The sequence below is a fragment of the Gymnoscopelus braueri genome, assembly GCF_963280865.1.
Source record: "Gymnoscopelus braueri genome assembly, chromosome: 21".
In the NCBI taxonomy this organism is placed as follows: Eukaryota; Metazoa; Chordata; class Actinopteri; order Myctophiformes; family Myctophidae; genus Gymnoscopelus; species Gymnoscopelus braueri.
In genome coordinates, this window is record NC_137623.1 from 37,556,942 (window position 1) to 37,582,346 (window position 25,405).

The following is a 25,405-nucleotide window of genomic DNA, read 5'->3' on the forward strand; positions in this document are numbered from 1 at the left end:
GCCTAAGAGAAATGTCCCCTCAGGGACAACAATGTTTACCCATACCCTTACCTTCCATCGCAGTCACATTTCAGAGATACAATATGCAATCTTCATCACAGTCACATTTGAGGGATAGAACAATATGCAACAGGGCCGGACTGGGACCAAAATTCAGCCCTGGCATTTTGGTCCGGACCGGCCCACCACCCCCCGGACCGTTTTGTCAACGGGGGGGGGGGGGGGGGGGGGGGGGGTTGTTTCAGCCCAGCCCTGCACATGAACTCTGCAGCCGCACTGAGGCCCCTGCTGGAAAGCATCCCAGCCCAAACATTAACGTAACTAATAATTGGGCCACACGACCCTGAAATGACCGTAATAATCCTAAAACGGGAGCAAAAATATTTTATTTAAAAAAAAAAAAAAAAAAAAAAAAAAAAACTTTTTTTTTTTTATTTTTTATTTTTTTGGGTGGCCCAGCGGCCCACTGGCCCGCGGCCCACCGGGCATTTGCCCGGTACGCCAAATGGCCAGTCCACCCCTGATATGCAATCTCTATCAATCTCCAGGGTTCAATTTTCTTAACCACTTAAGCCCTATATATACTAATTTGTATGACAAATAGCGGATCTGCAAGAGCACAACGTGATCTGCTGTACAAGCTCCTGATGCATTGTGAGCTTGTAGATCTGCTATTATCACCATTTTTAAATAGAATAATTGAAACATTTTGAATTAGATAATAAACATATCAGTCTACATTTCCCAAAAGAACATGTATTTGATTAAGTCTGACCAGAAGCCAGGATAAAACATATACCGGCGATAAAAATTAATGACAATGGCCCAAAGGAGAAGATATCAGAAGCAGGGGCATGAACCCCCCCCCCCCCCTCTCTCTTTCTTCTTTTCCCTTTCCATCTTTGTAAGATATTCGCTCGTCAAACTCTCATTGCATTTTAATGGATCTGCTCAGTTGTTGTCCATCCGCGTTTTGCCATTGTTGCCGTCCCTGCCATTGTTGTTGCTTTGTGCCTTTGGGATGTTGCCATTCGTCATGGCATGCTGCCTGAGATGTCTGTATCAATCCAGTTACAGAGATGGGCGCATAGACACCAGTTCATCTTCCCCTGCCATTAGAGCAGAAGATATTAACTCGTTTAAAGGAGACTGATCATCAGTTACAGCCCTGACATGCGCATTCCACATTGCTTCGCCTCCAATCCCCTCGTAGCTTTTTAGTTTGGACAGTTTTGATTGATGAACCCATATAAATCATCTGTTTAGGTCCCTTTCTTCGAGTAGGCAAAAAAAAACAAGTTGTGCGTGCCTGGCAGCACTTATGGTAAATGGATTTATTTCAAACTTTATAGATATTGTACAAGGCCATTTTTTGATGAGTTGCTATGAAATACATAATATTCTTTTGCCAATTTTAGCTTTCTGGCCGAGCTTTACTAAGCTGACACAAGGTGGCTTGGTGTTTGCTTACTGCCTGCTGATGCACTAGGCTTATAATGACACAAGCAGAACCAATGCAAAGGCTAAGCCGTTTATAGAAGCTGTGAATACATAACTGTTGCCCTTGACTCCATAAAGTACACAGATGACTGTGTAAATGTCAGAAGGGAGAGATGAACCATAGAAGCACATGCTAGAAAAGCCAACGTCAGTCTTTGATGTCTCTGGGAATTTCAGGGATAGACCATAGTCATCTTCTAAGTCAGGATTGTTATCAGTGTTGCCATGTCCGCTTATTAGAAGCGACTTTGGGATAGTTTTTCTGTAAAGTCGCTTGTAAATATTGGTAGTTGCGGGTTGCGTTTTTTTTTGGGGCTTGTTTCTTTAGTGTTTGCTGATTTTGGGCTTGCTTCCTAATGTTGTTTAAGTTTTCATGTCAAGGACCCCAATGTATTTGTCCACGGACCCCCCCCCCCCCTCCCCATCTAAAAGTATTTTGTGACCCCTGTACCAGACTTGTGTTGTTAAGATGTTTCACTTTTATTCAAAGATTATTTTGAAAATTGCCGATCTACAAGCTCACAACGCATCGCGATGCGACGCGTTGTGAGCTTGTAGATCGGCAATTTTCAAATATCCGATGCTCATGTGGCCTAATAGTCGCTTCTTTTGTGCTTGTTTTCATAGAACTAGTTGCTTATTTCTCTCGCGAAATCTGGCAACGCTGACTGTTATTTTAACTTGAGAGTTAAGTACACACACTCAGGATTCATCTTCCTGCTCGTTGTTTTGTTGAGCACTGTGAGGACTCTAGGGAATGTCCAGGAGGGAAATGGCATTTAATCAAGACTCGCCTCTTTACAGTTCCAATTCCATGTGTTCCACTTACAGTGAGTGACAAAAGAACTCTTGCCACTTCAAATTAAACCCGTTATTTGGCTTCACAGAGATGCCCTTGGCTCCAACAACTCATGCTGCTGTTGTGTGCGAGTCGTTTTCTTTTCTTTCACATTGCTTACCACACTAGGCTGTATTTATAATTGGTTGATGCTATGGCCCGTCAAACTTTTTTAATTTTGAACAGCATGCACACTGGGATCTGTCCTGGAAAGTTCTCTCTCTCAGCTGGCCAGCCTCATCATAGTGGAGCAGCTCAGCAAATAGAATTGGTGGCATTTGAAGCCATTAAAACCGAGAAAGCGTCTGTGTCATTTAAACAAAATTAGCCATATTTTATGCTTTGGCTATTCAAAAATAGCAGATATACAAGCTCTTAGCGTGGCACTGATTTTGTGCTGCGTAATGAGCTTGTAGATCTGCTATTTTTGAGCGGTGCAACCGCTCCTATAAGCAGAGGTGGGGACTTGGACTCGAGACTCGAGACTCGACTTGACTTGAAGTCCCGATTTTGATGACTTTAGACTTGCTTGACCAAATCAAAAATAGACTTGGACTTGCTTGGGACTTGAATGCCAAAGACTTGAGACTTGACTTGACTTGAACGCTAAAGACTTGAGACTTGACTTGACTTGAGCCCTCTTGACTTGAAAATTCAAGTCTTTTCAAGTCACTTTCAAGTCACTTAACACATCGACCGCCAGAGGTTAATCTCATAATGTACTCACCAGTGCCAAGGTGTTTTTGTTGTGTAGTATATTTGATAACATAACATACATATTTGTTAGTATTATTTATCTTCATAAGTCTACAGGTAGCCTACTGTCAGACACAAGAGTGTATTCAGAGGTGCCTTTTGGTCTGAGCTGGTTGGGGGTTACAATTAAACATTCTCTTTGTTGTTTAGCTGGGAGACAGAGGTCTATGCATCTGTCTCCTTCCCCTTTCCTGCTTCATACAGGTGCAAATTGAATCAGGGGGCTCGAAGGGTGATCTATTGTTTGTGCCGGGTGGGGGGGCTCACCTTTGAAGCTCACACACCCACATGTACCTTCTCTAGATCTCTCTGTTATATAAACTGTACCGAAATGCATCTTAGGGTGTGACTCAGCAGCCGGCAGGCTGTTGTGTGGTGTGGTGGGGACCTCAGGGTCCCCATAGGAAGCTGTTTGTACTTATGCAATAAATGGAAGCAACGAAACCTCACTAACTAGTGATGACTCCTTCATTCTACAACCATTCATTCTCATCTCTGGGACAACAAACTTATCTGCAATATGGCGTTGTTGGCAACTACAAAAGCAATAGAAACCTTTAAGTCTGTGGTTTTCAGATACCACATTATGGCGTGAAGTCGGCAGTCGCGTTGGTTTGTTTTTTTGGAGGCGCAAGTCTCCAGGGATACTGAGCCAGGCGTCGAAAGAACGTGCGGCGGGACATCGGGACGACATGACGACGGTCTATGCATCTGTCTCCTTCCCCTTTCCTGCTTCATACAGGTGCAAATTGAATCAGGGGGCTCGAAGGGTGATCTATTGTTTGTGCCGGGTGGGGGGGCTCACCTTTGAAGCTCACACACCCACATGTACCTTCTCTAGATCTCTCTGTTATATAAACTGTACCGAAATGCATCTTAGGGTGTGACTCAGCAGCCGGCAGGCTGTTGTGTGGTGTGGTGGGGACCTCAGGGTCCCCATAGGAAGCTGTTTGTACTTATGCAATAAATGGAAGCAACGAAACCTCACTAACTAGTGATGACTCCTTCATTCTACAACCATTCATTCTCATCTCTGGGACAACAAACTTATCTGCAATATGGCGTTGTTGGCAACTACAAAAGCAATAGAAACCTTTAAGTCTGTGGTTTTCAGATACCACAGTTGTTTTTTTGTTTTTTTCATGTCGCCATAGATCTTGTTAAAATCCTTAAGATTGAGCTCTACACGGTCTGTTTACATCCGCGAGATCTCCCTGTATCTCCCAGTGAAGATCGCGTGTCAAACGGGGCATCCATGTTGTAGTTAGAGCGGATTACGTTAAACAGTGAAATGCGAGGAGAAAAAACTACAGGAAGAGAATTGAGTTTCAGTTTCGTCTGTAGAATGGGAGCGGGCGTGATCGTCAAAACCGGATCCCAAATAATTCTATTTCCGGTCATCAAACCGGAAACGGAAGTGGATAAAAAAAATTCCGAAAGTGAACCCGGAAGTGAATAGCGCGAAAAGACCGTGGACCGTAGGCTACGGTCTCGGCGCTTAACAGTTGGATTTAACGGACCGTAGGACTACGTTCTTGGCGGTTAATGTGTTAAGCAAGCCAAAAATGTTTAAAAAGTGTGCATCAACTATAATGTTATTAGTCAGAAATCCCGGCCGTCAGTGACACCTAGTATATTGTTGCCAAAGCTGCTTATTTACCCTAACTTTTGGACAAACTTTGGCTTGTTTTTGGCTTGTTTTTGGAAGTCGGTTCGCTTGTTTCTCTCCCGATACTTGGCAACACTGGCCCACATATTGCACGTTACCAAACAAACAACACACCGGCTTCACTCCTGCCGTCGCTGCTGGAAGGAACTGAAGCCAGGTGGAATAAAATGTCAACTCCAGCAGTTATAGCTTTCGGTTTTAAAGATTACAAGGTGGAAGACAAGACGAGAAAAGCAGTATGCAAGGCAAGACCTATACTTCACATTAACATTACGGCGTGCTAAGAGCAAACTACAGTATAACCAGTGGTGGAAAGTAACTAAGTACATTTACTCAAGTACTTTACTTAAGTACAATTTTGACTTATTTTTTACTTTACTGAAGTATTTGCAATTTTCAGTACTTTACTTCTACATTACAGTCATTTAGCAGACGCTTTTATCCAAAGCGACTTACAGTAAGTGCATTCAACATAGGTAGGGAACGAAACTACTAATCACCAGAAGTCCTAAGTGCATTTTCTGCAAAAACAAGCAACCAAGAGTATACCTAGCGCTAAGGTAAAAGTGCAATATATCAGCTACCTACTTCTACTCAACTACATACATATCAGAGGCAGATATTAGCCTACTTTTACTCCACTACAATTATTTGAAAACTTTAGGTACCAGTTACTTTGTAGATTTTGGTTATTAATACAAAACATACATTGACCACTTCAGCGCTATATACATTTCCTCTTCTACCCCGGATTTGAACGCGGTTTCCAGTGCAATTGCACCAAATTTCACCATTGTGATAATAGAGCCTGCCTGCTTGATCAGAGGATACACTGAATTTGTGTCAGATCCTGTGTCTAGGTGAGACATGGCCTTTGACATTATCTAAATGTCTCAATAGAAGAGCAGGGAGACAAAATACAACCACCCTGATTGTATAAGTTATATTGTAGTAACATACTCTACCATACAGATTGTACAAAATTACATTATATTCATTAAAAAGGGCCCTTTTAAACCCTGTCCTCAAGGAGGAAATTAAAAGTACAGTATCTGCGTTCTGTTGGCCTGGAAGAAACCTTGTTTTAAAACAAATGCAAATTGTGAAAAATGCTCATGATTTATGTAAATCTTTACATATCTTGAATTAACATTTTGACTTGTTTGGGACTTGAAACAAAAGGTTAGGACTTGTGTGGGACTCGAAACAAAAGGTTAGGACTTGTTTGGGACTTGAAACAAAAGGTTAGGACTTGTGTGGGACTCGAACCAAAATGCTAAGGACTTGTGTGGGACTCGAAACAAAAAGCTGAGAACTTGGACTTGACTTGGGACTTGGCTGTGTTGACTTGGACTTGACTCGGGACTTGAGAGCAAAGACTTGAGACTCGACTTGGACTTGCAACATAGGGACTTTGTCCCACCTCTGCCTATAAGAGGGTTTAAATTAGGACCCATCCGTGGTGAAAGTTTTTCTTTCCGTCGTGAAAATTTTTCTTTTGCTGTGGAAAACCCGCCCATAGGCTAAGCTTTGCAGGATGTGCTGTGATTGGCTAGCAAGACACATGATGAAATTAATAATAATGTAAAAAATGTAAGCACGTCACTTCGCAGGACGTGCTGTGAATGGCTACCAAGATGCATGATGAAATTAATAACTCATAAATAGCACCGCTCACTTCACACTGGGTGTGATTCTTTTTAAATAATCGTGAAGATTTGAGCAAATATATATATATTTTTTTAAAGCAGATTTTTTTTACTCAAATCTTTGTTTCTGGAGGTCCCTGGAACTAAATATTTTGAAATGATGGTCGGCGACCAAATATATATTATTGTGGGGGTCCGCATGAAAAAGTTTGAGCACCACTGATATAGCAACATAAGTTTTTCAGAAACCTGTTAGGATTTAGAAGACATTTTTAGAATCAGCCTCAGGTCTTAATGGGTTAAGGCTGCCGCAAGAGAATAGATTAAGACATGGCGGGCCAGCCCAGCTCCAAACTAGATCCATGCAGCATGAAGGTATATAGCCTACAGCAGAAACAACTCTATGTAAATGTGTTGGGCTGATTATTGCTTCTCGGAGTGTCGGTGGCTGACCATTTATGAAGATATTCTGCTAAAGATGAAACAGAACCTCAACAAAACCTCTTGCAAACTGTAACCAATGTCATGTGCTAGGGGTCTTCAACGGGGGGTCCGGGACCCCTCGGGTGTCCTCAGAGTTACTACAGGGGGATCTCCAAATCTTTGTGAAATAGGAATATTTGTTTTATTATGATTCATTATTTTTTACATTAAAGGTAGAGTAAGTGATTTTTAAAGGTTAAAGTACTACATTCTGATAGTAATCATTGCTACAGAGTGTTTGTTCGGTCACAGGATTCTCTCCAGCTCTTTAGTAAAATATAGTACATTTTCAGGTAGGTGACAAAATGTAAGTCAATCAGGAGAGAGCTCTGAAAATGCATTTTCTGTTTCAAGTTTACTAAGTATTGAGGGTATAAGTGGTTAATTGTCTTCTCTATAAATATGTTGGATTCAGGTTAATGAGTATTTTCAAACAAACAAACAAACAAACACTAATTACGTAACACTGATGAAAGTCTATGAAGCTATATGAAATCTATGAAAAAGTTCTTTAATCTGCAACACCTAACCCTAATAGAAACCCCAATGGTAACCCCCATATTTTACTATTGTTTTAATGGTTTGTATATGGCTGATGGAGTTATATGGATGTACGTGACGGTGTAAGCAACACGTGCAAAGTATTGTAGTTTGGTCATGTTTCAGGAACATTTCATTGGCATGATGGCTCTCATTAACAGCATTAAATTATATAGAACAAATTATTGCCCAAAACATTCATTCTTGACACCTTTTTTATCACCCTTACAATTTGGACAAACTAATTTGGTTCACCATCTGTTCATTCCTCAGTTGTTAACTTGTTCTAATTGCAACGTGTTAGGAGATATTGTGATTCATCTAAAGGCTATAGTGATTTATTCATAGTAAAACTTGAATCCGTGTTTTTGAAACGCGACATCTTCTTTATATGTCGTCTCTGTCGGGTGGAAACCTGTCCAAAACTGTGACTTTTCAGGATTCAAATTCAAAAATAGCAAAAGTAGCAGATTGACAAGCTCAAAACCTGTCGCGGCACGATGTGAGCTTGCAGATCTGCTACTTTTGACGCTGTAGTATGATCAAATAGGCCATAAATTAACAAATAAACACAAAATGTTAGAATATGGAGATTTCTGACCGACAGCAACGATATTTGTCTCCCCACATTGATGAGGACTGCTGAAATATAGGTGATGTCTTTCATAGTGATAATTTGCGAAATATTCCTATAAGGACCTGCGAGCATGAAAGACACAATGCATGTTATACAAGCAGCCACCCATAATTAACAGAGGCAGATCCATTCATGTTTAATGCACCCTTGCTGGAGGGCAGTACACAGTGTCGGGCACATTCTGTAATCCAACAAAGCCTCAGCATTCATAAATAATGAGGCAGTGGTTGAAGTACATTTACTTTTACTTTTACATGTCACAGAGTATTTTTACATTGTGGTACTGCTACTTTTACTTAAGTAAAAAAAATATCTCTGAGTACCTCTTCCACCTCTGTGAGATTGTAAACTGAACTATTTCCACAGTGAAGTACCGTATTAGTATCTGGAATGGAGACTTTTGCACACTTTCCTTCAATGAAAAAAAAAAAGACATTTGCTCCAAACTCCAATGCTCACTTCTTTCCCCTTTTTTCTTAAATGCAGTATTTGGAAACTTTTTTTTCTTGCACCTTCCATTTCAAACGTGTTCCTTTGGAGAGTGATAGTACTGACTGAGTCTTGCTCAGGCATATTCATAGCCATTTCCCAGCAGCCCTCTCTTTCTCTCCGAGCTACTGTAAAAGAGATGAGGAGTTTCCGCTTCTCTGCTATTTTCAAAATATTTTTTAGACATTTTAGACATTTTTAAAACTTGTGAAATGGGACATTCTGCATATTGAGCATATTATTTTTGGTACTTTAAATATATATTTATTTACTCAAGTGAATTTTTGACAGAGTAACAGAGTATTTTTCCATTGCAGTATTGATACTTTTACTTAGATTTAAAAAATAGTACTTTTTCCACCACTGGAGGGTTCATAGAGATACATGCCAACGTCTAGTCATTCATCATCCTCACAAAACACCATCCACTACTAGACTATAGCTCAAGCTATCCTCAGCAGACCAGGCTAGACGTGGTCTTTATACAGGCATCTGTGGCTGGGGTGCACACATAGCCTGGTAAACCCCCCTCCCTCCGGAAATCTCATTTCCATTGAGGGGGGTTTACCAGGCTAGTGCGCGCACACACACACACACACACACACACACACACACACACACACACACACACACACACACACACACACACACACACACACACACACACACACACAAAATGATATGTATTTGGCCGCCGACCCCCCATCTCAAAACATTTAGTTCCAGGGACCCCCAGAAGCAAAGATTTGAATACAAAATGTTCGCTTTAAAAGAATATATATATTCAAAGATTTGCACATTTTCACTATTTTTCTAAAATAGCAGATCTACAAGCTCATAGCGTGGCACTCGGTGCCACGCTATGAGCTATTTTTGAATAGTCAAAGTACGAAATAATACTTTTTAGCTCAAATCAAAAAATTACACAGATGCGTTCTAGGTCTCAATGGGTTAAATAACTCAGTCAAAAGCCAAATTTTCACAGAAAATATTAAACTGCTAGGTATAGATGGGTTTCCCGTTTGTAAACATGAGAGGATGATGCGCGCGCAGTGGAGGGAAGAGCCTGTAGAGGGCGCTATTACCCGCAGCAGCTCTGGCCATTGTACATTGATAAAATAAATGGTCTTCACCGGGTTTAATGAAAGTAGATTAAATGATGCAGTTTGTAATATCTTCTTTACTCAATAAAAATGATTTGTCGGAAGTTGGATCTGTCTGTATATAATAGCAGCATTATGCCTATTATGCCTATAATAGCAGCATTATGCCTATTATGCCTATAATAGCAGCATTATGCCTATCTAAATCCCGAAAATAACAATAGAGTGAATGGCACTTCCGGGTCGTTCTACCTCCCGCATGCGCAGATTGCACACTCTGCTCTGTGATGATGTCGCGCGGAAACCCATCTATAGATCAGGCATAACTGCAACCCCTAAGCCCTAAACCTAACCCAGCCTGAATGTTTTCATAAAAACTCCCCAAGTCTTTTTAACCCAACCATTTAAAACAACCATTTCTCTTGTGAGGACCGGGAAAATGGTTCTCGCAATGCATGGCGTGTGCACTCTGGTAGGCTACTTGCACATGCCCCGGTGGCAACACGTGCATGGAGGAGCAGCTTGCACACACTCAGACATCCACGAACGTCTGCGAATTTGTTCCCCCTTATTTTTCTCTTTGGCACATGAGTTTCATCATTACCAATCCCTCCGCCTCTTTCTCAATTGCTTACCGTCTGTCTTTGAATGTCCTTCTGTGCATCTCTCCCTCTATCTGTATCTCACTCACTCTTCCTCATGTTCCTCAATCCTCATGTTCCTCATCTTCCTCATGTTCACCTGTTAGACAAAGTATCCTAAATGTAACTGTGCTGTTTTAATTTTTTTGCCTAATGAAATATTCAATCAATCAATCAAATTCAAAATGCTTTATTGGCATGATAAAATATCATGCCATAACAAAAAACAAGTCATAACATTGCATATAGAGAGCCAACAAGTGAATAACATACATCCTAACAATAATGAATAACAAGCAATATAGTAATAATGAAAACAAGTGATGAGACAATGATAACAGTGATATGCAGCAGTTAGTGACTTTGTTTAGCCGGATGTGCTTGGCTCTTCTGTCCACTGGCTGTCCCTCAGTTGATGACAACTCCACACATATTGTGCAGCAACAAAGAAAGTGCATTTAGACTGTTCTCCTAGAACACATTGAAGTGATGACTTATTAATGGTGGATTCAAATTCTTTATATTTTTCTTTAATTTTAGGGAAGCGTGATGCTCTAATGTCATAATGAGATTTCCACCTGACAGAGACAATATCGTGATTTGTGTTTGAGATAATTTAATTAATTGTCATATTTTATTAATTTAACCCATTAACTCTCTCCCATTAACTCTCTCAGTGCCACGCCCCGACATATCCCGAGTTTTTCCCGAGTACCCTCAGTGCCAGCACGAGAAATCACGAGTTTTTACTTTTGACTGTGGTCGCGCTATTCTGTATATTTTTCATGATCACTTTCGCTTCCTGACTACATCAGACTCACCCGGAGCCGGATGTAAAAAAAAAAAAATCATTTCCGGGTCACATTGTTTTTCTCCGGTGATTTTCGGCCAGAATAGGGAAAGTCACGGTTTTTCACACGGTATAAAAAGCGAACGGAGAGGTCCACGTCTACTCTCTTTGGTCTGGGTGACGATCAGTCATCGTAGTCGTGTATTGCATCGTAATTTAGCCCGATCAACGATTATCGAAAATGTCAACATCCGGTTCTGACCGGATATGACGTGAGCCTGTTTGGGAGGGGGCGAGTGAGCCAGCGAGATCATCAATGTGTCGATTTGTTGCTCTCTACTGGTAGAACTGTATTATGGGTTTAAAACCCCAATCAGATCATTTATTTGAATGAAAAATTACAACATTTTAAAATTTAAAGAAACGCAAATTCCTGGCAGTTTGGGAGTACTTTATGAAAATACTCTTGGCACTGAAAGAGTTAAGACCTGGGAACGCATCTGTGTAATTTCTTTATTTGAGCTAAAAAGCATTATTTTACACTTTGGCTATTCAAAAATAGCAGATATACAAGCTCATAGCGCGGCACCGAGTGCCGCGCTACGAGGTTGTAGATCTGCTATTTATGAAAAATCGTGAACATGTGTGCAAATCTTTGAATATATATATTCTTTTAAAGCGAACATTTTAACTCAAATCTTTGCTTCTGGAGGTCCCTGGAACAAAATATTTTGAGCACCACTGATATAGAAACCACTGATTTCAGAATACTGTTGGGATTTAGAAGACATTTCTAGAATCGGCTTCAGGTCTTAATGGGTTGTGTCAAAACTCAGACTTGATGTGGTTGTTGCAGAGGGACTTAAATTGATTTTTTTTACTCTAATGTTTATATTTGTCACATAGTAACAGGAAGTGTAGCTCTGTCTACACCTTCCCTTGAGAGCAGAGTGAACACAGTCTGTCTTCTCTAGGGCAGCCAGTTCTGTTTGTGTCTGTTTCTACTGCCAGGTGGTGGTCACTGAGTCTGTACATAGTCAGTCATACTCTCTGTCTCTCTCTGTCTCTCTCCTTCTGTAAGCTGTAATTTCTCTTTCAATGTTTTGTGCTCTTGTTCTTCAGCCACTGTTTTCCCTGCCCACCTGTCTTTCCTCGCATTTTTATTGTCTATGCCTGTTACATTCTGTGTTTTTCTGCAAAAATGTCATTCGGAATTATAGGTTGTGGGCTTAAATGACTCAGTCTGGCATTTAGAAGTGGGACACTCACATGAGGCCTGGTATTTACAGAAATATCAAGGCAGCCTGTGTGTATTCATTTTATTTACACATGATAATTACTACAGAGTTGTATGCTAAAAAAAATCAATACAAATGGTTAAAGAGACAAAGCAGCCATATTATCCTCCAGTTTGATCAAAGCGCTCTGGTGCTCTGTATACACACACACACACACACACACACACACACACATACACTGTACAATATGTGTATTTCTATTACAAAAAGCTATGTACAGGAAGTATTCGCACATCCACTTCTTTTGGATGCAGGTGCGTTGGACCAGTGGTTCTCAAAGTGGGTTCTAGTGACTCTCTGGGTTCCTTTTAGGGGTTCTAAATTGACCCTTACAAGTCTGTAACTCTGACAGTATACAAATGGAACCAAATGGACCCTAACGGGTCCATTTGGTTCCATTTGTATACTGTCAGAGTTAAGGGGAGACCTTCAAATGAAAAGGTTTGAGAACCACTGCGTTGGACAGTGAAAACTGAAGCAAACATGAAAAAATATTCTCATGCACAAAAAGTCCTGCACACTGCTCTTGCTCAGCAACCTCTTTTATTCAAATTGGACAGACATTTCGGTGCCGCTGGACCTTCAGCAAGTGTCTTTATTACAAAAAGCTACCACATGCTGCATCCAGTGCACAAGGAGGATATGTTCAGGGTTAAGTGTCTTGCTCAGGGACACTTTGTGTGTGTGTGTGTGTGTGTGTGTGTGTGTGTGTGTGTGTGTGTGTGTGTGTGTGTGTGTGTGTGTGTGTGTGTGTGTGTGTGTGTGTGTGTTTTCAGACCATCGGCCCTAAAGAGGGCTGGCAGGTGTACAGCTCGGCCCAGGATGCCGATGGGCGCTGTATCTGCACGGTGGTGGCGCCCGAACAGAGCCTGTGCTCCAGGGATGCCAAGAGCAGGCAGCTCCGACAACTACTGGAAAAGGTACAGACACACGCGCGCGCGCACGCACACACACACGCACACACACATGCAAGCCACGCACACACACGCACACGCACACACACACACACACACACGCACACACGCGCACACACGCACGCACGCACACGCAAACGCACACACGTTATAAAGGAAGAAGTTTTTAATTAAATGGAATAAATTAAATTGTGAATTTCAATTTTATTCTCCTTTTATATCGTTGCTGTCGGGCAGAAACCTCTTATCTTATGTGACTTTTTGTGTTTTCTCGTAAATTAACACCCTACTTGATCATACTACTATTATACAACAGGTAGTTCCGACGAAGCTGTTTGAAATCGCTATCTACCCGTGCTCAAACGAGCATGACACAGCACACCTAATCAAAATATGGATATATTTATATTGATATCGGATAGGTGAACAAAGAAGACATGACATATTTATTGTGGTTCTTGTGTTACAAACATTATTATTTCAATATTTTCTTTGTGCAATGATGTGATGCTGATGATGCTGATGATGCGATGATGATGACGCAATGCGCTAATGAGATCCTGCAGCTTTTAACTTTTTATTTGTGTTTTTGGTGTCTTATGATCTAGTAAGGGTCGGGATGGGTCTCAAGGCAAAACACAGAAAGAAAAATTCACTCATTCATTCATTCTTTCATTCATTCGCTCACTTGTTCGCTCACGCACACACACACACACACACACACCCACACACCCACACACCCACACACCCACAGACACCACCACTCCAGATGGGATTGAAGACACCTCCAGTAGCTTTATTGTTCTCTCCAGGAATCGTTTGACCTTTAACACCCCAATGTACTGGCACCTTTGTCACCTCCTTTTTTTTAATCAAATCTCAGATGCTCAAGATCTCAGGACCTTTAATTAACCCTGGCTGCAGCGCTAGAGAGCACTTTCCTAACACTATACTATACGCTATATTACTGCAGACTGCAGACCGTGAACTGGCTCTGAGATTTTTAGCTCCAGTAGAGCTGGCCAGGCTTAACCCATTCAATCCGGGAAGGCATCTGTGTCATTTTAGATTTATTTTTGCTATCCAAAAATAGCAGATCTACGAGCTCATAGCGCGGCAACTTGTAGATCTGCTATTTTTGGAAAAATCGTGACACTTTATGCACATCTTTGAAACATTTGTCATTTGTTCATTTGTCTTAAAAATCTGTTTTCTGAAAAAAAAATTGTTGCTATATCAGTCAAGGGTCCTTGACAAGAAACTTGTTCTTGTCAAGGACCCTCAAAATTATATTTTGGCTGCCGATCCCCATCAAAATATGTTGTTCCAGGGACCCCCAGAAGCAAAGATTTGAGTTAAAAATGTTGTTTAAAAATATATGTATGTATTTAAAGAATATATATACAGTATGTATTCAAAGATGTAAAGACTTGGTGCCGCGCTATGAGCTTGTATATCTGCAATTTTTTTATAGCCAAAGTATAAAATAATGGTTGTAGCTAAAATGCTAAAAATGACACAGATGCGTTCCCAGATTGAATGGCTTAAGAGTCTCATCCATGTCTACTAACTTTGTCCTGCCCAGGGCTTCTCCAGGCTGATCCAGGGCCTCAGACTGCACAGAAAAATAAGATTTTACTGCAACCCTCGGAGCAAGCTCGCGGCTTTAATCTTAAGCTTGCCAAAGTGCCACTGCTATAAGGGCTGAGCGTGCTGCCCGAACTGATTTGACTTCAAATATATAGCGTAACTTCAAATAGCAAAGTGCCAAACTTCAGTTCAGTATCCTTGTTACATATGCCTAGTACCTTTACTTGAGTATTTGTATTTTTGGATGCCTATGACTTTCGCTCCACTAAATTTCAAAGATGGGATCTGCTATTTTCACTATTCTTGAAAATGTATGGGAAATATTTCATTTTTGGGTGGAAATGTCAACATTTTAGTGCAGCAATGCATTGATATTAAAAAAGATCATACTTTGTCATTTGTTCTTTTGAATACTTAAAGCTGCACTAAGTAACTCTCCTCTTCTACCCCAGATTTGAACCTGGTTTCCTGCGCAAGAGCTGACATTTTTTTTTACCATTGAGCTAATAAAGCCTGCCTGCTTGCTCAGGGGATAAGTTGAATCTTATCCATCAGGTCAAAATTTGTGTCAGATCCCATGTGTCTAGGTGAGACATGACCTTTGACCTGATCTAAATGTCTCAATAGAAGAGCAGACAAAATACAACCACCCCAATTGTATAAGTTATATTGTATTAACATACTCTACCATACAGATTGGACAACATTAAATTAAATTAATACAAAAATACGTATATTTTAAAAGTGAGTACTATAGTACTATAACCCAAGTGCAAATTTGATGGAGCAACTTTCGCTTGTAATTGTGTAACAATTGACCGTGAGAATCTATATACAGTACTTTGCCTCAAGCACTGCGTACTCTGTCCACCACCGCTCAGTGCACAACAGTTAGAACCATCATTCTTAGCTCATCAAGCCTGGAGGCTCTCCCCAGGGAACATATCTGTGAGGAATTTAATTGCCAGCAGCAGTTTTAAATACCTGCACTCCTGATTAATTACTCAGCTGTTGATCATCTCTCAAACAATGTGAGAATACGTGCATTCCTGGACTCGTTCTCTATGGATAGTTGTTAATCGTTAATTAAGGATTTTCGAGTGTGGGAACTCGTTGTACAGCAGCACGTTTGATAACTCAAGTGGATGAACAAATAGGCACCCAGTGTCCTGAGTATTTGGGAATTATGTGGTTTAAATGTATGGTAATATGCATTTAAGCTTCAAGTGTGTCCTTGTAATCTACATGAAAATGTGAGGCATTTCATGCAGTATAAGAAAATGACAAGAGCCTCTTCTGTCCCTCTTGGAAGAGCCCTCATATCTACATAATTATGCTGATGATGATGTTGAGTGCAGTGCAACGTGCTGGTTGAAGGGTGTACTGTACAGTAGTGGCTCTCAAAGTGGGGCCCTGGGACCCCCAGGGGGTACTTGAGGAGTTACGGGTCTTTCATTTGAACATTCTCTGAGTTAGGATTTTACAGTGTGGATTGGAGTCCCAGAGATAGGACATTTGAGTCTGTGGCCTAATACCACAGACTCAAAACAGAGCACTTTTTGTTTCCCAAACAGTGCGTTCGGGACCCATGTTTGGGTCGTGGCCAAATTTGTATGGCTTGCTAGTAAATATCCCCTTTTTTTGTTTCCTACATTTTAAAATATATACATAGCATTTCAAAAGATAAAAAAGACGGAATTTTTTTTTGCAGAGCGACGCATTGAGAGCTTGTAGATCGGCTATTTTCGCTGTGCAACATGCTTCCATAAAAGACATGCTGGCTTCTATTCATCAAGTACTCCATTGCAGGTCCAGAACATGTCCCAGTCCATCGAGGTGCTGAATCTGCGCACTCAGAGGGACTTCCAGTACGTCATCAAGATGGAGAACCAGATGAAGGGCTTGAGGACCAAGTTCAGACAGATCGAGGACGACAGGAAAACCACCATGGCTAGAAACTTCCAGGTACCATAATAGCCGATCTTAATACTAACTACACTGTTTTGTCCGTGAAGTATAGTTATGCCTCCTATGCAGTGGTGTAAAGTAACTAAGTACATGTACTCAAGTACTGTACTTACTGTAAGTACAATTTTGAGGAATTTTTACTTTACTGGAGTATTTCCAATTTTCAGTACTTTTACTTCTACTCCACTACATCTCAGAGGCAAATATTGTACTTCTACTCCACTACAATTATTTGAAAACTTTAGTGTGTTTATCTATGTCTAAATCTATGTAGTTACTAGATTTTGATTATTATTAGAAAACAACTTCAGCCCTATTCGGCCATTTGAAAATAGCCCATCTACAAGCTCACAATGCGTTGCGATGCGACGCATTGTGAGCTTGTAGATCTGCTATTTTGAAAAGATTTTTATGCATTTTATATTAGAAAACTTTGTGAAATGGGACATTCTGCATAATGAGTACTTTCTACTTTTGGTACTTTAAGTAAATTTTAATACCAATACTTTTGTACTTTTACTCAAGTACATTTTGAATTCCGGACTTTTACTTGTGACAGAGTATTTCTACAGTTCTTGCAGTATTGATACTTTTACTTACTGTACTACCCATGGTCAGATGGGTGGGCCGCGAGCACTTTCGGGATTTTCAAGCGGCCCCTGATCCAGAAAACTGCTACAGAGCCTGCTCTAAAAGTCTGGCTTTATTTCCTAGGATGTTTTCCCGTTATTTATTGTCGTATCCGAGCCAGATGCTAACTAAACCTGCCAACAAGGATTATTGCAGCATAAATAATTTACATTTGCTAATTACATTTTATGGCAGGTTGGCGATAACTTCGGGCGCTAATTCTATGAGATACTTTAGAATCCGCGTTTGCACCCATGATACATTACTGCAACTCCTCAATTACAAGTCTGATACAGTTCAACGAGTCAAATAACCAAATTAAATGAAACAAAATGCAATATGCCCCAAGCCATGCATAATTATTGTTTTTTTCCCCTTTAGATTCACAATCTCTTGGTTCACATCTTCAGATAATATGGAAGTGTTACAAACTATAACTTCATCACTTTCTAGTTTACAGTCATAACTCTTTTATATATTTTAGCCCCACTAAAAAGGAAGGCAAGGATGTTGTCTGATTGTACAGATTTTGGTGAACCCAGGACTTTAACCCTTAGGCCAAAATGTTCCACTTTCACACAATATCTCACAATGTAATGGGCAGATTGCCATGAAACTTGTTGCGCACATTCATGCTCTCCGAAGGATGAACCCTACTGATTTTGGTGAGCCCATGCATGGCCCATAGCCGCGGGAAGATGTTTTAGGGTACGGGTGCTGTATGCGTGCACATGCACGCGTGCACGTGCGTGACTAGCGCACACGAAAATGTGCGGTTATTTGCGGTTATTTTCCGTTTTTTTAAACCTTTTTCTTTTTACTTTAATTCGGTTGCTTCGGTTCCAGAACACATATTGCACTAACCCCCCCCCCCCAAATAACGACCAACATCAAACAAAAATGTTTTTAATAATTTTATGTATTTATTATTATTATTATTATTATTTTTCATACATTATTTTCAGGGGGTGCTGCAGCACGCCCAGCACCCCTACTTCCCGCGGTACTGGCATGGCCTGTCCTGGTTCCTGATGTCAGTGGTTCCCATACGTTTTAGCTCAAGACCCAAAAGAGAAATTTGAAAGTCTTCCTTTGGCCAAAACTTGTGAAAATAGCCGATCTACAATTGCGACACGTTGTGAGCTTTTTAATTCATGGTATTTCTTTGATTTCTTTTGAAAATTCATGAAATTCTCTTGTTTGAAATGTAATTATAGTTTCTGAATTTCTATTTTTATTTTGTGTATTGTGTATGTGTATGGCTATGTGTGTATGTGGGGATGATAATAGTAAAGTTGTAAGTATTTAATTGTCCAACATTTTAAGTTTTAAAATTTCTCATACAAAGACAATCAACTTCAACACCTGGAAAAACTTTTTGGTTCCTGTATAAACTCAGAGACCCCATCAGTTTATCCCCACCCACCTGTTACTTATGCTATTCTTGTTGCTGTGTAATTGTATTGAACAGCTGGTATGGGAGTAGCAAGAAAGTATCTCTGATCTCTGTCTTGTCTGTACTTTCTGTCTTCTTTTAAAATGTTGACCCTGGAAGCTGAGCTCCAAAATGTCCTATGCACTAAATAACCTCTATTCTATTCTATTCTGATGCAAGATGCTAAATTAAAAAAAAGAACTGTCTGGAACATTTTGCTAGAATGCTATAAATATCATCATGAGATTTTTTTTTACATCTTCTGAATCTGTCACAGTCAAATGTGGACCCTATTGGGTACATATGAACCCATGTAAACTTCCACTTTGTCCCTCGCCATTTCTTCAAAGCACACATCCCAAGTGTCTGTAATATCCAGTCCTCTCTGCTTGCTAATCCACTCTCTCACTCTTTTTTGCCATTTCTACCCCCCCTGTCAACCGCCACCTCTCCAGGAGCTTAATGATAAGATGGATGAGCTGAAGCCTTTGATCCCGGTGCTGGAACAGTACAAGACCGACGCCGTGATCATCTCCCAGTTCAAGGAGGAGATCAGGAACCTGTCGGCGGTGCTGACGGGCATCCAGGAGGAGCTGGGGGCCTACGACTACGACGACCTCTACCAGCGGGTCCTCCGACTGGACAACAGGCTGCGCAGCTGCATGGGCAAGCTAAGTGAGTGCGTTGCCATGTCTGCTTATTATAAGCGACTTTCGGCTTGTTGTTTTTTCTGTAAAGTCGCTTGTAGATATTGGTCGTGGGTGGGTTGCGGGTTATTTTTTGTTGGGCTTGTTTCTAAAGTGTAGTTGCTTATTTGGGCTTTTTTTTCCTATTGTTTATAAACCAGTGGTTCTTAAACATTTTCATGGCAAGGATCCCCAATTTAATATGCATTTGTCCTTAGACCCTACACCCATCTGAAAATATTTTGTGCGAGGACCCCCTTACCAGATTTGTGTTGTTAAATTGTTTACAAAATATATATATTCTTTGGGGAAAATAGCAGATCTACAAGCTCACAACGCGACGCATTGCGACGCGTTGTGAGCTTGTAGATCGGCTATTTTCAAATAGCCGCAGCCTAGTCGCTTCTTTTGGGCTTGTTTTCATAGACCTGGTTGTTTTGTTTTTTTCGTGTTTTTTGTAAAATAGAAGATCTACAAGCTCACGGCGCACCGCGTTGCGACGCGCTGTGAACGTGTAGATCGGCTATTTTCAAATAGCCGGCGCCTAGTCGCTTCTTTTGGGCTTGTTTTCATAGATCTGGTTGCTTATTTCTCTCTGGCAACACTGGTGCAGTGATACATCTGACAGTCAAAGAGCCAGAGTGCAAGGGCCTTTGCACGCTGCACTAAATTATATTGACGGCTACACTGAATTTAATCAAATTTCTTGCTAGGCATATACTTCCGTACTAATGGGTTCAACTGCACCAGTAAATAAGGGGAGCTGTAATAGATTGCATGCATAATGTAGCCGACCCATTGAAAATACCATAGGGAGGGTATAGAATGCTTCCCGTATTTCATTTTCAATTTAACACTATCGGTGGTGGAATAATCTTTTTTCTTAAGGCGCTAAAGACGTAATCTTCTTTAATTGTATTATGACACTAAATACCGCACCGCCTCTAGATAGAAAGACTTATAGACGGCCTCAAGCGTATTAGGGGGAAATGATAATGTACCACCAGCCATAAGTAAAGCTCAGCTGTCATCAGCCGCAGTGCAAACAGCAGTTTGTGCCTCCGTTGTTCCACATCAGATACAAAGGCTCACTGCCTCTGGTATCTTTTTGTACGCAGAGCCTCAGAGGACAAACTCTCTGGTGGCACAGGCATGAAATTGGCTTGAGAAATCTAGGGTGGAGGAAGAAAGGAAAAAAACAAAAGAGAACGGTACAGCACATCTTATTGCTGCATTTCTTTTATTTAACAGCGTGTGGAAAATTAATGAAAATCACTGGACCGGTTACAATAAAGACATCTGGAACCCGATTCGGGGCATGGATGACTGACCCCCAAGCGTCAACGAGAAACAATAGGGTAAGTTATGGGAAGTGGAGGAGTGTGGGGGGGCGCTCTCCATGGGTCATGTGCGGTGCACAATGTCTGCATCTTGTTTTCAGACTAGGGATGATTTATCACAATAATCAAAGCATGCCCTGAATAATATCACGGTGTGCAGTTTTAAGCTGGTGAAATGTAATAGATTGGTTCGCACGCACAAGTGTGATTTTGTCTTCTGATTTATCATAGCCCACATGTGTGCAGTGGTTCATATAATATTCACAGTGGTAAATGTAAAAGGTGACCTTTTTTTTTAGAAGAGGTTTTGCTTGTGATCGGTTTGCATGTTCATCGGCCCGTGACTCTCGCTAATTCTAACTATCCGTCATCTTTATCTTTCCCCGGTCTAGGTGTGGTATATGGACAGCTATACCAATAGTAAGATCGTGCGCGAGTACAAGTCGATGGACGACTTTGTGGCGGGGGTGGTCTCTCGAACTTACAGTCTCCCGTTCAAATGGGAGGGAACCAACCACATCGTCTACAACGGATCGCTTTACTACAACAAGTACCAGAGCAACATCATCGTCAAGTACAGCTTCGAGATGGGCAACGTGCTCGCCCAGCGCGCCCTGGAGTTCGCCGGCTTCCACAACATGTACCCGTACACGTGGGGCGGGTTCTCCGACATCGACGTCATGACCGACGAGCTCGGCATGTGGGTGGTGTACGCGACCAATCAGAACGCGGGGAACATCGTCCTCTCGCAGATCGACCCGGACACCCTGCACGTCCTGAACACGTGGAACACGGAGTACTCCAAGCGGAACGCCGGCGAGGCGTTCATGATCTGCGGAACTCTCTACATCACCAATTCCCACCTGTCGGGGGCAAAGGTGTACTACGCGTACTCCACGAAGACCTCGACCTACGAGTACACAGACATCCCGTTCCACAACCAGTACTTTCATATCTCCATGCTCGACTATAACGCCAGGGACAGGGCTCTGTATGCCTGGAATAATGGCCACCAGGTGATATTCAATGTCACCCTCTTCCACGTCATAAAAACAGAGGATGACTCTTAAGATGTTTGCATTACTAAGACAAAAATAACAAAAGCACCGTTAGCAATTTGTGATGCAAGGACGTTGTTTCCTCTCGTGGACTATGGTACCTTTACGTTAACCAAAATTGCATTTTGTAATTCGTTGATGTGGATACTTGGCTAGTTGGGCATGGACACCAATGACTCAACCGATTCATAAAATAACACGCCAGACTTTATCTTATTTTGTTTTATATTTTACTTTTTACATTGCTGCTGATCAGACTGCTATGCCTTATTTGCTTTGTGTTGGTTCTACCAGCCCAAGACTCTTGATAAGCTTTTGCATGATTGTTTACATTTTGTCTGCTGTGATTTCCTATAATATGGCGATGTTTCTGTTGCATTTCTTTTCTCAGTGTTTGTATTTGTCCCCTGAAGAGTATTTAAATATTGAAAATGTATTGCACATTTGCTACAAAATGTAAAGTCAGGCTATTATGAAATATAGGTATTCTTTTAAAAGATGCAGGCCTGTAAAACATCGCAATTATGTATGTCTCTGTGTGAGAAGTAAATTTGTATTTTTTATAAAAACAATATCATAAGAGGGTACCTGTGTATGTTTCTTTTTTTTACGGCCTGGACAATTGACACATGCTTTGATCTGAAAGAAAAGTTCTGTGAATTGAGCTATAGTCCCAAACTGAAACAGCAGTTTCATCCATGATTTATCTTGACATTTCCGTTATCCGGGAAACATGCAAATAGTGATGAAAAAATTATGCCAGTGAATGATGGCCGCGCACTGACAGCGTGCTCGAGATAAGAATGCTCATGCACTCAAAGTGAAGCTCACTTGATGGCTGCACGCTTTGGCATTTCAATCAAGATGAGACACGGAAGTACTAGAATGATTCAATGTTCTCCCCTTTCCCCACCCAGCCTCTATCTTTATGGACAAGTCAGCCCCTGGTTTATGGTGCCTGATGGTGACTTTTCAATGCATTACAGTTTGTTCTGCCTTTTTTTAATAGGTAGGCTATACGCACACACAGACACCGTTTCAGATCACACGCACCTACAGATCTAATGTATGCCACAACGCACGTGTCATGCGGAAACCCATGCTCAACGGTAAATCACAGTCTGTTTTTTTAGCATAGCACTAAGACCATGTGACTGGTTTATTTACCAGCCTCCCGCCCCACTCTGTTCGGGGGGAGAGTTGGGGGCAGTAAAGTCTCCCCTGCAATCATGCATCCTTATCGATTTCCCATCTAAGGTTCCGGGCTACAAGTGTCACCCTGCACGAGCCCACCCGTCCCCACCACCCCCACCTCTGTCTGTTCTCTCCACCTCCCTCCGCCCTCCCCTCAACCAACAAAAAAACATCACCTCACATCAGTGGGGCTGTATTAAATCAGAGATAGCTCCAGCAGAGAACCTGATTAGCATTGATTTTTACCACCCTTCCTCCTCCTCCCTTGCACACACGTGGCTGTAGCTATCAAGCTGGCTGTCTGTCTGGTCGGGTTGGAGGGGACGGCTCTCGCCCCCCTTAGAGATATGATCGCTATAGATCAAGCCGTACGTGGACACGCGTGTCTTTATCCGTGCTCGCCAGCTGTCAAGGTGCAACAGGCTGGACTGGGGCAGACACTCCGGTGGGTGTTGTACTGCCAGAGACTGTTAATGATGGTGGAGAGAGACCGGCTATGACTTTTCAAATCGTCGCTGTCGAGCAGAAACCTCGTATCTCCGTATTCTAACTTGAGATTTTTCGCAAATGAACGCCCTACTTGATCATACTACAGCGTCACACAAAAGCATCAAAAGTAGAAGATTCTCAAGCTCAAAACACGGGGCGAAGGGCCGCGTTTTGAGCTTGTCAATCTGCTACTTTTGCTATTTTTTCATTTGAACCCTGAAAAATACGTTTTGGACATATGAGGTTTCCACCCAGACGACATGATTGAGGCCAGTTGAATTCCACGGGGAATTGTATTGAAAAACAAATTTGTCCTTCTTTTGAGGCCAATACTGGGAGAATTGGCATACTGTCTGTGAAGGTTACCGCTAATTACCACTACTCTGTGTAATGGTTACTTAGTTGGAAAGCAACAAACGTGAATAGGTCACATTTTAAATGCAGTGCTATTCTAAACGTCAGTTTACAAAAGCAAAAACATTTGCAGAAGCTTGAATGTTCGAGGCAAGGCAAGTGAGTCAACGTGCTTATGTCCTTGAGGTCTTGGGGACCTCTTATCACAACCTCTCATTGTCTCCGCCAGGCCGAAGACATGGCGAGACTATGTTTTGCACCCTGTCCGTCCGAGTGTCCGTGTGTGTGTCCGTCTGTGAACAGCTAATCTCCTGCACCGTTGGCTTGATCGCAACGAAACTGTGCACACACACTCCCTGGATGCCAGAGCAGAACCTCTGCCCCAGATTCTTCACATAGGCCTGTTATAGCGCCACCAGGAGCCCGATTTTTGACAGCACTCCTACAGATTTTTTCCAAACATCACGTAAATCGGTACACATTATTTTCTATAGTCATAGTCCATCCTGATTGGCTAAGATTGATTGGCTTCCAAAGTTTGCGGGAGTGCTCTGTTTTGAACAAAATGCCTGAAATTATGAACACAGCGTACAATTTCCCACCAGGCCGAGGAAGAAATGCCACTTGAAAATTTTCAAATCAACCTCATGGTGGAGCTATAACAGGCCGATTCGTATTTTTACCTATAACTGCACCGATCTGTGTAAAACTTTGTATGCGCACTCCCTAGAAGCCAAGGAAAAACCTTTGCCCTGCATTTTTCACATCTGCCTTTATAGCGCCACCAGGAGGCCAACTTATGTAAAATAAAAAAAAATTGATATTACTCCTTCAGATTTTATCCAAATTTCACGGAAAGCACACATGATCTCTATAAGATTGGCTAAGATTGACATCTAAAGTTTGCAGGAGTGGCCTGTTTTGAACAAAATCATGAACGCAGTGTCCAATTGTCCTTTGCGCGCACATTCGCACTACGTTGAGGAACAAATGCCACCCTTTTAACATTGTCCTATTATAGCGCCACCAGGAGGCCGAATTGTGTAATGTGGGCTTGTAGATCGGCTATTGTTTTGTTACTTTTGTGTGTCACTGTGCATTAATAAAAATAAATAAAAAAAACAGTTGAAATATGGAGATACAAGGTTTCTACCCGACAGCGACGATAGATCCTGCTGGTTGAGCTTGGTGGAGCATATCGACTCTGTCTGGGTGGAAACCTCATTAAGTCCAAAACTGTTGCTTTGCCAGGATTCAAATTCAAAAGAAGCAAAAGTAGCAGATCTACAAGCTCAAAACGGGTCGCTTCGTGCCGCACGTGTAGAGCTTGTAGACGCACAAACACAACAAATAG

General features: G+C 41.5%; 1 protein-coding gene across 1 annotated transcript in view; it reads left to right on the forward strand.

Annotated features, from left to right (window-relative positions):
• The window catches only part of olfm3a (olfactomedin 3a), a gene marked incomplete at both ends in the record, with an annotated part of 34,157 nt that extends 12,131 nt beyond the window's left edge, over window positions 1-22,026 (forward strand). The window contains 5 exons of the mRNA XM_080417859.1: window positions 13,170-13,313; window positions 16,707-16,862; window positions 19,386-19,605; window positions 20,868-20,974; window positions 21,349-22,026. Coding sequence (XP_080273985.1) covers window positions 13,170-13,313; window positions 16,707-16,862; window positions 19,386-19,605; window positions 20,868-20,974; window positions 21,349-22,026 — 1,305 coding nt within the window. The remainder of the gene's footprint in view (window positions 1-13,169; window positions 13,314-16,706; window positions 16,863-19,385; window positions 19,606-20,867; window positions 20,975-21,348) is intronic.
• Between the last annotated feature and the right edge of the window lie 3,379 nt (window positions 22,027-25,405).